This window comes from Phalacrocorax aristotelis, chromosome 7 (genome assembly GCF_949628215.1).
Source record: "Phalacrocorax aristotelis chromosome 7, bGulAri2.1, whole genome shotgun sequence".
Classification (NCBI taxonomy): domain Eukaryota; kingdom Metazoa; phylum Chordata; class Aves; order Suliformes; family Phalacrocoracidae; genus Phalacrocorax; species Phalacrocorax aristotelis.
The window spans coordinates 34,351,328-34,364,844 of NC_134282.1; the positions used below are offsets into that span (position 1 = coordinate 34,351,328).

Here is a 13,517-nt window from a genome sequence, read left to right on the forward strand (position 1 = left end):
TGTTCTTAGTAAATTCATATCTAGTAAATGCTTAGTGTTGAAGCGTTTTTATCTACCACTCTTCATCTCTTCGAAAGAAGTGAAGTTTAGCAGTTCCCGTGAACACAAGAAATATTACCCCTCTCTTTCTAAGGGAAATCATGAAAGTAAAAAAAAAAATCAAAAAAGCTTAAAGGAATTGGAAAGCAACCTAGTTTTGGGAGCCCTCCAAAGCCAATGAAATTATAGATAGAAAGGGCATTTTATTAGGGTACATTAACAAGTAGCAAAAAGAAAAAAGACAACATTTCTTCATTCACCTACTGTCTCTAAGAAAGCACATACATGTTCCCATGAGTTATCCATCTCTCTCACAAACCATTATCAGAAGAGTATCCCCGTTATTATAAGTGCAGCTTCTTCACCTGTGCTCTAATACTCAGTTTCTCACAGTACGTGCCACAAATACTCAAAAAACCCACGATAGCTCTGTGTGCACTTCAGTATCAGTGAGCGGGAGTACTTAAGTTTTTCAACCACAGCCTGGGAAGGGCAGGAGATACAGCAAGCATTTGGGAAACTATATCAGCTTGTTTTAGTGAAACATGCTCTAAAGTTGCCTGCAACCTTTGTCCCAGTCAGTGGTAAGCTTGAGAAAAAACCTCATCCAAGAACTGCCCCTAAACCAAATCCTCATTAATCAAAGAGAAGCACTTACTATGGAAGGCTGAGCTTACTTTGGCAGGTGAGAAGGCATACCTTGCTGATCAGGCCACCTCCATACTAAGTGACCTTTTATTTAAATACACTGAACAGATGCACTAACAAAGCAAGCTTACAAAGTTAACTTGAACACATTAGTTTCTGATTTTCTTGATTCCTGTGGTCTGACACTAAGAATAGCTTTGTGATGCAGGTACACAGGAAAAACACAGCTCACAGTCACTGCTTTCATTCAGAAGTCTAGGAGCACTGGGAAAATCAGTGCGTCTTGTCAGTTCTCTGCACAGTCCCTGGACATCAGACGCAGAAAGCCTGGGCTTGTCGAGGGACGATGTCCTGCAAGAAGAGCAGATGGAAGACAGTAAGAATCTCTCTCCTCTTGGTTGCTTTAATGCAAAGTACTTGAATTTCTTATAGTCACCTCCTAACAGCCAGGTACACATAGAGGAGCTGAACCCTATTCTCAGGTACTAAAGAAACATCCCTGAAAAAAAACACTATTTTCTTCTCTTTTTCTGAGCCATTAAAGGTGCACATGTCACATTACCCTCTACGTGCCTCCCCATAAGGGACCAATGGAAAAAATACTCAATTTACAATCAAGATGATGGAATTCGATGACACAATCCTCAGTTTGTTGTTCAGTTGTTTTTAAACTACTAGTACCCTACACAAAAACTATCAAGAAATTTAAGACTAATCTGAATACTTTGCTTTAGCCACCATTTCTAAGCCTAGTTCTCCTTAGAATTAGTAATCTCAACCTCTATTTCAAGACATGCCAGATTTCAAAGGACAGAAAAAAAAATTTAATCACTTTCCCTCAATTTCCTGGGCTCTAAAGTTACAGTATTTGCCATTGACTGGTATAGCTCTAGAAATGGAGAGTATCTCAGCCCTTCTAACAAGCATATAATGTAGGTGCATGAGAAAAACAGGAAAGATTGAACAGCATTTCACTAATATCTTCAAATACAGACAGTTTGTGTCCCCCACACATATGGTTTGGGTTAAAAAAAGTCATAAAAATAAATTCTTTATTTTCAACAGCTGGTTACGCATATATTCTTATTACATTAAGAATGATCACTTCAGAATAACATACACAAACTTGCTAGAGCATGATTCCCCCAAATTCTTTTGCCCACTTCTGTTACTGTGTGGCCTTAGCCAAGCTTAGCCCACTTGCACAACTTACTTTCCACAGGACACAATGATGTTTTCAAAGATCAAACAAAACTTTACCTGCTGAAAAAGGCATTAACTGTAAACCAGTGAAAGCTTCCCCTGCAGTGGCACCAGCACTGGTGTGACACTCTGCTTCTATGTGATCAGAACAGACTAGTCCTAACCAAATCTTGAAACCTAAGCACTCTAGAACAGTGGTCTCTAAAGTGGGTCATACATGCAAGATAATCCACTGAGATGTGGTAGGAAAACATTTTGTAACATTAATAAATAATATTTTTGAAGTGTTTATTTCATCTTTATCTTACCCTTAATTTATATTTTTGAGCACGTTATATAATGTATAGGTCAGTACAGTAGTACCTGTATATAACTGAGTCAATATAAGTCAGTAAACATACACATATTAGGGGTGCACGTGAAAAAGGTATTTTTAGTGACAGGCTTGCACTGGCAAAAAAAAAAATGGAGGCCACTTCTCTAGAAAGCAGAAGCTCCCTTTCTCTGTGACCAGGATTTTCCTGTTTTGTACCAAGTAAAAAAGAGGATTTCTACTGGTCCTGCCTCCCCTTATTTTCCTAGATGCCACTAAGTAAACACCACAAGATAATTTAGGTGTTCTTTCCTTAGAATACCTCCACATCTACTCCTGGCTCTCTTCAAAGTTCCAACACTGTAACGATCAGTTTCACTTTGCGCCGGGAAGTGAGGACCCCGCCAGTTTCACTCTAGCGCTGGTTTTTCAGGGGACTTGAATGAATGGCGCCTCACAAGGCACGTGGCTCCAGTGTTTTCAATTCTAGGGCTGGGGCTTTTTTTTCTTTTTGCCACCTCAATGATAAGAAACTTCAGTTCCTCAGGAACAAGCAACCGAGTGTTGAAACCAATTATTGGAAAGAAGTATCAGAAAACCATACCATGATAAATGACCTGCTTGACAAGAGAACAATAGGCGGATGTAATGAAACAATGAATAAGAGGATTAACGGGCCGTCAAATATTATTACCTCTTATCCCTTTGCGGGAGCCGAGGGGAGAGATGAGGGTTATGAGGAGAAACACAGAAAGCCGAGTGCCTAGAGCCTCACCCAGCTCTTCCCCCTGACCCCACGCGAGCTCTGCCGGTCTCCAGGTCCCCCTCACCGGCGGGCCACAGCAGCCGGGCAGCCCGCCGACAAGCTCGGGGCGCGGGGAGGAGGCCAGCACCGAAGTCCGCCAGGCCTGGCCGCCGCGGTAAGGCCGGCCCCGGGCCGCACCGGCAGCGCGGCGAGGGGAAGCGCTGCCCACCGACCCCCTTCCCCCGCCCCGGGCAAAGAGGGGAAGAGCGGCGCAGGGCCTGCGGCCGCGGCCCTCCCTACTGACCTGCCGGAGGGCGGCCCTCCCGCGGGGCCGAGGGGTCGCCCGGCGGACCTCGCTCCCCTCAGCCCGCGCAACCGCCGCCGCCTCGTTTACGCACAGGGCCTCCTCACTGTTCCGCCACAGCGCTGGTATCTCTCCGCCCCGACTCAGCGCGGCCCTTTCGCCTCCCCGGGAGGAACCTCTTCGAGAAAAATCCGCAGCCGGGCAGGAATAACCCGCAACCAGTCTGGGAGCAGGCACACACACCCCGCAGCAGCACAGTGGGGAAGCGGAATTTCAAACTACACACCAGGACTACTTTCTCCCCTACAGGCGGAAGCACACTACATTTCTGTCCGCGCGCAAGCGTACGGCGATTTTTAAAGGTCCGGGAGGCGCGCCCAGCGCGAGGCACACTGGGAATTGTAGTCTTCCCGCGCCAAACCCAGGGCTCCCGCTGGCCTCGCGCCACCCGCGGGAGCGCCCCGCCCCCTCGCTGTTCCCCAGCCAATGGACGGCCTCGCTGCGCGGCCGGGCGGGGCGGGGCGGAGGGGGGAGGCGGGGCCGGGCCGCGGCCGGCGGCGCCCCGAGTTAGTTGTTGCGCGCGGTCGTGGCGGCCGCAGCCCCTGTCCCGCCAGTTGGTCCCTCCCCGCCGCCCACTCACAGCCCGCCCTGACGGAGCCTCCTCGGCGCAGCCGCTGCTGCCGCTTTGCCCTCCCTGCGGGAGAACGCTGGGGAGTCCCTGCCAGGTGAGGGGCCGGTCCGAGCCTGTGGCGGGCGGGAGGGGGATGATGGCCACACTCGCTGTGAGGGGTGGCTGGGGGTCCCGCCGGCTCGGGTTTCCTCAGCGAGGCCCCGGGCGGGGGCCGGCCGGAGGGGCTCGGTGCGGCGCGGTGTGAGGGGAGCGGCCGGGCGCAGCCGCCGCCCGCCTGAGGGGGTCCCGCCGGCGCCCGGCCTGCCCCCGCCCCCGCGGGCGGTGCTGCTCGCTGCCGCGCCTGGAGGGTCCGGCTGGCGCCGGTAGCCGCCCCGCGGGGCCCTGCGGCGCCCCCTTGCCCCCAGGACCCCCGCCCGGCCCCCCGACAGCTTCCGGGGCGCCGCGGCGGCGAAGGGCGCTTTCCTCGGCCCACACTTCGGCTGGAGGTCCGGCGTCGCGATCCTGCGCCGCGATCCTGCGCGAAAGGTATTGTGCCTGAGCTGCCCGGGGGCGCTGGGCGGCCTCGGAGCTGGCGCCTTCTAGGAATTGCAGGACGATAAAGCCGCTGTAGGTGCCAGGTGGATGCCGTCCCCGCCGGGGCTCTGCCTTCCTTGCTGTGTATTCCGGACAGAAAAGGCTTTACATGTCAGTGCGTACGTAAAGTCCATCCTCCTTCCCAGTTTTCGGCCCTTGCTTTTCCCCTTGGAGGTTATTTTGGACTTCTAGGTGGGTCGGTCTGTTTGCCGGTGTTTAATTGCGGGTGAAGTTGAGACTAGACTGGAACGGCTGGGATTTGCACTGGAGCAGAGAGTGAAACGATGCAAATACGTTGCAGCGGCTAGTTACTCATCGAGCAGCTGGTACCTACCACAGAACGGCCAGGCTTAGGTGAGCGCGGGGAGGAGGAGGAGCGTTGCCTCGTGGATCTCTGACCTCGAATTCAGTAAGGGTTCCTTCTCAGAGAACATAATTTCTCCTTACTCTAGGGTTTGCCCTTTTATTTGGTAGAGCTTGGCTTTCATTCTTCTTTAATCGCTTCATAAGGGGGTCCGAAGTTTTTCCCCTTACTCGTCATGGCTTAAAGGCTGTCTAGTGTCTGCTAAAGTACTTTATTATCGGATATTTGGGGAAAAAATAATACACAAGATGTATGGGCAGGAAGGAAAGAACACGCAGTTGTTTTAGGAGCCAAGACTTTACTGAATTCCAATAATTAGGTTCTATAGTTAGAAAGTTTACTTTAAACTTGTATAAAATTATACATAGGGTAACTACCTTTGTTACCGATTAGATGCATTTAATTCCATGTGACTTTTGTTTGACTTACAACCTCATCTAGACAGTTTGATTCCAGTGGTGTAGCAGCACAGGAAATGCTTGTGGATGTTTTATTTGGTCGTTTTGACTAGTTAGAGCTCTTCATCTAGTTTCACACTGGCTTAAAATGTTGTGTCTGTAAAGTAGCTAAAATGATTTATCCAGGTGAAGCATATTCCTGGCAAAGCTATTGCTCCAGTGTGTTTTCGGGAAAACCTAATTTTGTTCCCTAAAATGTAGAAGTATGCAAAAAGTGAATTACCATTTTCCCCATGAGTAACTTCCCACAATTAATCTTATGTGTTCATGTCACAATGGATTTACCTTATTGTTAGGGTATCTCATGTGGAGAACTTAATTCAAAGACTCCCTAAACGACTTCCTTGGATTGTTCTGTTTGGCTGGAATGCCTCTTTCTCACCTGAACAGTAGTGGCAGGTAGGGTGTCATTCCGAGCCATGGCAGGAGGTACTAGGTACAGAGCAAGGAGCCAGCAGGCTTTCCTGCCTGGCCTTTGTGCTTGTAGGCACACATGTGGAAACGAGCAATTGATAAGAAAGGGAGCTTTGCTTGTGGATGCAATGTTTGCATTTCCTTCTATTTTAGAACATACATTAACCTTGTAAATAAATGTACAGTTATTTTGAAACAGCTGCATTCCCTATGTATCGGTAAGTCTTATGATTGCTTCAGTGAAAGTGAGAGTGAAGAGGCAAAATACCATTTCAGCTTCATAAGTAACTTGTGTTCCTGACTTCTCAGCTCCTTAGAAAATATACTTGCAAACATATTTACCAAAATATGTATTCTTTTCTATTTACTTTCCAAATAAAAGAATTGGTTGGAATCAATCATATAAAAAAAAAATAAGGGGGGGATGCTATTTGGCTAAATGGCTCCTAAATGTGTTCTTGCCTAAACATGTTTCAGTTATTGATTAGGGTCACAGACATTGGTAATTGCTGTTAACCTCCTGTACTGTACTAGGAAAAATACATATGTGAAAAGCTTACTGTAAGTTAACAAGTTGTAACATGTTTTCTCTGCCTTGTTCATGAATTTACACTCTGTGTCCCTAGTTTCCTTTTCCTTTTTCCTGTTTAGTCTTTGCTCTTAGGCCTCCCTTTTTCCTAAAGCTGCTCCTCATCCCTGTTTAGAATTAGACCCTCCCATCCCTGCTAGTTGCCCATGTTGTCTTTCCCCTTTTCTCTGAAAGGATCTGCAGCTTTATTCCTTGTCACTGCGTTTCTTGTTCGAGTTGCTTTCTGATGAGATCAGATTTCAGGTCGTGCTGACTCAGTAGTTGTTCCTCTTTTTGTATGTGTGGCTGTTAGACCTTCTTTTCCAGAGCCTTTGAAAAGAGAGCCCAAAAGGTCTAAATTGGGGATTTCTAGGTATGGATCAGAGATAAGGTCTGTCTCCTGCCAGCTTCCACACTGTTCCCACTTCCTGTGCTGCTGCAGCTCCCGAGGAATCCTGCCGAGCTACTCCCTCCCTTGTAGTCAGTGTGTCATAGCTGACATTCGGGTATGGGCAGAACATCAAAATGCAGATGACATGGGTATTAAGAGGAGATAGTGTTGCGCCTGTGAAAAGCACAGGTAACGTGAACATTGTGAGTACATGTGATGTGAAAAGAGATGGTAAAGAAAACACCTGACATGGGGAAACTGAAAATAACACTTTCTTACCTTTCTGCTATTAGTATGTGGTAACTCCAGGTGTTTTAACCTACTTACAATACAAAAATCATAATCTGTAAAGCATGTTTTGGTTTATTAGTTGAAGCAAAGTTCGAAGAAATAATGTCAAGTTATTTGCAAGCCATATGTAGTGTTTACTGCCTGTTAGCGGCAGCCAAAAATCACCAGTGAGGCAAAATCCATTCTATCTGTATGTAAAGTAATGTGGACTTTGGAGGAGTTGATGCGTGGCCCCAGTCCATGGCCAAGGCAAAGAGGCTTCGGACTCACCATGCTAATACCAGAAGGGATTGATGGAGCATGGTGCCGCTTTCCACGATTTCATTACCTGTGACAGGTTGGTACAGAGACCTCACCTGTAGAGTTTTTGTTGGTATTACCAGTTCTCCCATGCTCCTGTGCTCCCACACATGACTGTTGTTTAAGGACTAAGCATTGCAATGGGTTTTACATTGGCCTAAGGCTGAAATATTTTCAGTTTCATATGTATCAGCACAATAATGTAGGATTTCCATTACCGTACAGTTTTAAATTTAGTGGAAGAATAGAGCCTCCAAACGGGAATAGGACTTGCTGGTTGACTTTCACTGTTTTAAAGCAGGGTGAAGTAGAACGAGGAAACAGCATACACTGAGGAGTATGAGTATTAGTATTTCTGAAGTGCTAGTGATAAGGATAAATGACTTGGTTTTACTTGGTAACAATTCTAATTAGTTGTCCAATATTTGAGCTGCAATTTCAATAAATTGTGGTTTAGTATCATAGGCTGTGTGCTTCCTTTGGGGTTTTCCAAATCATAAGCTGAAATTATGAACAATGTGAGAAATTTTCAGCTTTCCTTTTTCCTAAGATAGATAAGCGTCTGAGTCACTAAAGCAGTTTCTTTCCCCATACCTCTTTAAGTTGACTGAGTTGATTTGAGGTTGCCTGATCTCAATGTGGAGAGGAAAACTACTCAGTGGGTGTAGCTCTGAGGTCATTTTAAATTGATTTTCTTATGGGACCCCATCAGCTATTACAAAAGTTACCATGTTAGCTTTTTTAAAACACTGAGTTACAAAACAGCTTTACCGCAAATAGTTTTGGGTTTGTCTGTTCAGATGGCACCAAGAACAACAGAATTTCAGAACCCCACAGGAGCCTAGTTCACCATTTCTCTCATCTCTGTAATCATGTTATTGCTGTGTAGGATGGGTGCAAAATCAGTTTTGAAGCACACCACTTGGGGAAGTATGTTGTAATCAATTGGTAACTGATTTGGTTTTTTTAAGTTGTTTGACTTTGGGGAAAATTATAATCCTGACTTTGTGTAAGTACTTAGGAAGATCTCTAAATAGGAGATAATAGCCCTTTGCAGGCTCGCTACTCAGCCTGTCATGTATGGGCCTGGCCTTAACTGAGATGCTTTTGCATGAATTACAGTAGCAGTAACAAAATAATAATTATGTTTATTGAACATCTGCACTTTGATCACCGAATAGTTATGTTTACATTTCAAAGATGTGTAAAAAGTATTTAACAGTATTCATTTGCCATCTGTACCTCGAAAGGGCTTCTGAATTCGTGGTTCTTGCTTAGGAGTCTTTTTCTTAGTTGCCAGCTTTTAGAGCAGGGGATGTTTAATTTCGGCGTAAAACGAAGTGCTTAACATTGGGGGAACAAAAGATTTTATCCTTTTGAAGTGGAAAAAGTTATGAATGTTTCCTGGGAAATAAATTTTTAAATCTTTCGATGTAGGTTTTATCTCACATCTTACTTAAGAGCAATATTTCAGCTGAGAAACCTTACACACACTTAAACATAAATGCTGAAAAATGCTCGACCATCTTAATGTAGTCACTGTTGACTGCAGGAGATGTTCTTAGCGAAGTTTTTGAAATCACAGTAAACAAATGGGTAAAAATCATGCCAGGCTAAACATTGGAGGCTTCTAGCAATACTTGTTTTAGTAACATCTCATCTGAGACACCAGTTCAGCGTGGTGCTAAGAAGGTTAGTGCTATTTCAGAAAACATTGCTACTAGCACATAATTTGCCAAGTGCAACCTTATTGGTGTTTGTGCAGATTTGGATTATTATTTGACAGAGGTTCTATAGGAAACTATTTAGTGATACATTGACAATTTGACCTTAAACGTTTTTGTAAAACCGTTAAATAAGTGCCAATCTCAATCCTAAAATGTTCTTTCTTGGATAGATGCCTGTATTTATACAGGCCTCTCTACAAAGCTCATCAAAGAAGGAAGACAGTATATAATAAGTACAAAAGATGTAAATTCTGCATATATATATATATTTATATCCAGTCTCCCAGCTCTGAGGTTCTTCCTGTCAGAAGAACCTTCATAAGTATTTAAAAGACATTTAAATGTATGCTATAAACATGAACAAATATAGACTTCCTTCTACATTGACTTAATGTATATTCCCTCTTGCTGTAAGACTACATACCACAGGTGCTCTTGCTGTTGTCTCAGCTGCCAAATAGCCTTAGTGAGTGCCATTGTTTTGTTTTTATACTTGTTGGTGTCCTTTCTGTGGGCTTTTTTAAAGTGGCAAGAGGAAGGAAGAACAGCTTAAAAAAGGAAAAATATTATAGTCTGCTCCCCAAATTGGCCAGCAAATTCAAAAACATGCATGACTGATAGTAATGGAGACACTTTAAAATCCTATAGCTCTTGAGCTGAAATTGTCCTTGTTTAACTATTAGTCTTTTAGCACTTTTTTTCTGAGGCAAGTTTTGCCTTTCTCTCTACTTTGTATTAGTCCCTAATTGTCCTCTGCAGAGTAACCCCTCAGCCTGTTTGGAACTCCATTAAAATCACAGATTCTCTCTGTAAAGCCTCAGAATTACCTCAATATTGCTTTAATGAACTTTGAAGTTTAATGCAAATATATATAAGCTCAGAGAATAAATATTAGTATAGGAGTTTTCCATGGAGGAGTTAGTCATATTGTGTAATTGTTTTTCCATTTGCGTTAAGCCTTACTAAGTGTCTTTCTCTGCCTTCCTCATCTAGATTGGGTAGTTTTGCTTCAAAACAGGTTGCACAATATTCTCCAGTCTGAGTTTAAGCCTGTAACTATATGGTTAAGGAGTGTGACTCCTACTGTTTGGAATGATCCTTGGAGAAGATAGTTTATTTAATGACTTTTGTACTGTAAACTGTAGACATTCTTGGTTTTTAGAAGCAGAGAGATAGCTCATAGTAAAGATGTAGAGAATGTGGGGAACATGAAAACTCTGAATATGATCAGTTACACTTTGTGCAACAGTTTGCAGCCTGTTGTAGTCAGTGGAACCACTCACTGACCTTGGTGTTAAATATGCATCCAAGGCATAAATGTTGATTATTTTAGCGCTTTATATCTGTAAAATTGTGTTTTTTATAATGGGGGGAGGGGTGCGCAAAATTTGGTTGTTTAAAGGGCTGCAATATGAGATTATTAGCAGGACTGACTCAAACGTGTGCTCCTGCTAATAAAGCTGTCAGTAATGTAACTTTCAATTGTAACAGCAAAATGTAAAAAATATTATGGCAGGCCTTCTTAAAATGAGGCAGACTCGTACTTAAAGGTCACTATCTCTGGCAAGAAAGGATTGCTTGGGAAGTGCAGAAAAGAAAGGTGTGTGAGGACAAAGCTTGTCAAAGCTTGAAGGGCTCTTGTGCCTATGAATTTTGCCTAGTAAATATTTCTTGTACAGCAAAGGCAGTATCCCTGTTTGAGAAAATATCAGTACAAGCAGAACTTAAACAGATTACAGTTTACCCTGTAATCTGTACAGAACCGTGTTTCTGGCTGCGGTATCATTATTGTCATCTTGCTCCATGGACCTGTTGGCAGGTAGGGTGCTGGTTTAACCCACTTATCTTCTTATGGTGGGAGCAAATCTCTTCCAGAGGTTGTTCCTTTAGGAGAGTTGTTCGGAAACTGGTACATCACAAGGAATGTTGCACTCTGGTATATAAAGTACCTGTTTTTAGCAGTTGATCGAGAGATATTGTTAGTAACAGTTGCCATGAAAAACCTCCTGCGACAGCATTGCAGATTAAGGTGAGCTTGCAAAGTGGTTAGACTGAGATTCCTCAGCTGCACTGGAGCTTTAGTCATGGTGAGTCCTCCTGTGTGCTGTGTAATTATCTCTGGTTTTCTGCTTGTTGGAATGTGAGAGGTGTTTGATTGTTTTGCTTGTTTGTGCAGTTGCTTTCTAAGTGAGCAGCTGAATCAGGTTCTGTTCTGATCAGTATTGCCACTCAGCATCAGTATGGTATTCAGTAAATACATTCTTTAAATACAGCATTGAAAAACATACTGGATTGCATAATATTGTAAATATCAAGAAGTGGTGCATTAAAAAAAAATGCCCAGTTCCCCCCTCCCCCGTTTTGTGGTTTGGTTTTTTATTTTTTTACAAGCCTATAATTTTTTTGTACTGCATAATGGTGTTAACATTGCAGGCTTTTTTCCTACCCTGTCCTTTGCAGATTGACTTCATAGCTTATGGTTGTACGTTATCTTTGTTTATCAGTGTAAATCAACAGAGCTGTTCCTGAACAATGGAGATAGCAATGGACAGGTCTTTTTAAGCCAAATTTGCAGGCTGAGAAACAGTGTTGTATAGAAACATGTTGAAAAAGATAACCAGCACAGGTTATCAGGGGCTTCTGCTCAACCCCCACAGAGGAGATTATGGAAAAGGCTTGTAATAGCATTTTCTAAAATGGTCCTACTGCCAGGGCACTTGATGGGAGGTTCATACATACACTAATAATTCATATGGGAAATAATCGTAAACAGATGAAATACCAAACCAACAGTATTTAAATATAAGTGGGAATTAGAAAGCTTAAGACTTCAAATGTTACATAATGGGGGGGGGTTGTGGGTGTGTGGGTGTCCCTAGAGTTGAGTACCTGTAATTCTTTGCATATAAAGTCACAGCCTTTCTATGCAGAGAGCTGACTTTGGGTGCCTTCGTATAAAAGTTGTTAAACATCCAAACAAAATGAAATCTGTAGAGCACAGAGAGAAACATGAGTCTATAATGAATGTTGTCTTCAGTGGCAAGTGCTGCTTACTGAGGGCGGGTTGTAAGTTCAGCCAGTAGTCCCCAAAATTGCATTAGATGGGTAACACACTGAATTTTTTTTTTATACTGTGCTGCCTAAAAGAGTTGGTGTACTTCTTCTACCAAATAACAATCACCAAATAAAGGTTGAAAATATATTGGAAAAATAAGAAGCCGGTGTTGGTTCATAGTTGCAGTGATTGTGCTGGATGCAAATAGCTGAGCTGTGGATAAAAAAAAAATTATTGAACAAGTGAAATAATTGAAAATCAGTGTCAGTTTCTAAACAAATGTATGCTCTGCTTTTCCAAAACCATGGTATTATGTTTTTAGTGTATACGTTACAGAGGAGCATTCAGCAGCACGGTCAGTCTTTCTACAGCAGATGGATATGGCTTCATGGATTTCTCTTGCTTGTAATGAGTGAGATGCTTGTCCATTCAAACTTGTATTTCAAGTGATACGGGAACAGTTTTGATTATCATTTAAAAACATCATTTCTTTCCTTTTGGGCAACAGAGGGTTTCTTGTCATTTTTATTTGGCTTTCTCCTGCCAGTTTACAGAATGTCTGAACCTCAGGTATTTCAAGTGTGTAGATCCCAGCTACTTTTAACTTCCTTAACCATGTGATTTTGCCACATCGTTCAAGGTTTATTTTCTGTGTGCTCGCCCAGAGGTTTCAGGGGTAATTGTTCTTCAGGGAAGATAAATGTGTAATGTCTATATATATATTAATTGGATGATGCACAGTAAAATATTTGCCCAGCCTGCAAAATCATGAGTCCTGAAAAATTCTTACCAGTGGACAGTTAAAAGCCTGGGCAACTCCTCTATTCTTCTAGGACTAATCAGTTACAGGACTTACTGTCTCACAGGTACATTTGGAGTCATCAGACTGTATCTGTAACAGTTTTTCTTGAACATACTTTTTTTTTTCTTGGTGGTGGTTTTATGATCTAGTTTAGAGGGGAGAGCTGTCACACCATAAAAAAGAAACTCTGTTTATTAGCTTGAGAGATTAACTAAATTTCAATTTGTATTCATAGAGCTTAAAAAGTACAAGGAGAATGGACAATCGTATCTTCACAAGGCGCCTTTCTTAGGCTGATAAAGAGCGTGCTGTACACATCACACTCTCACTTTCATATCCTTGGGTGTACATGACAGTCTTTTTAGAGCAGGAAATATGCAGAGAACAAAAGGGATATGATTTTTGAAATAAATTGAGCAGTACCTGAAAAATGAGAATTCTAGCCTTCAGTACAAGGAGAAAAAAAATTGAACTATAAGTCTGCCGTCTTTATTTTTTCCATGACAGAAAAGTGAAGACATCTCATTATTAAGATAACTATCTTTTTAAATCCTACTTTGCTAATTGGTTTACCCCTAACATGCCTGCATTGTTTTTCAGGGTATGCTGGGATCTGTGATAAATATTTCCTTTTGGAAAAGCTGTATACAGTGTGAAAACAGAGGGAACATAATCTCTTCTGCCTCTTTAA

The 13,517-nt window shown here is 43.0% G+C and overlaps 2 protein-coding genes across 14 annotated transcripts in view; one reads left to right on the forward strand and one right to left on the reverse strand.

The window, feature by feature from the left end:
• HMG20A (high mobility group 20A) overlaps positions 1–3,592 on the reverse strand; it is a 48,383-nt gene extending 44,791 nt beyond the window's left edge. The window contains exons 1-2 of one of the 9 annotated variants that reach the window (XM_075099935.1): positions 3,253–3,592; positions 698–1,038 (exon numbers count right to left, since the gene is read on the reverse strand). Coding sequence is in view for 4 of the 9 variants with exons in the window: in XM_075099931.1 (XP_074956032.1) it covers positions 819–934 (116 nt within the window). In the remaining 5 variants the exon portion in view is untranslated. Of the gene's footprint in view, positions 1–697; positions 1,039–2,897 lie in introns of all 9 variants that reach the window. The other 8 variants (XM_075099933.1, XM_075099931.1, XM_075099936.1 and 5 more) reach the window with 8 other exon arrangements.
• A 191-nt stretch (positions 3,593–3,783) lies between these two features.
• Positions 3,784–13,517, forward strand: part of PEAK1 (pseudopodium enriched atypical kinase 1) — a 130,810-nt gene continuing 121,076 nt past the window's right edge. For 2 of the 5 annotated variants that reach the window (XM_075099941.1, XM_075099946.1), the window contains exon 1: positions 3,784–3,977. The gene's annotated coding sequence lies outside the window, so the exon portion shown is untranslated. Of the gene's footprint in view, positions 3,978–4,267; positions 4,409–13,517 lie in introns of those variants that run through there. The other 3 variants (XM_075099942.1, XM_075099945.1, XM_075099943.1) reach the window with 2 other exon arrangements.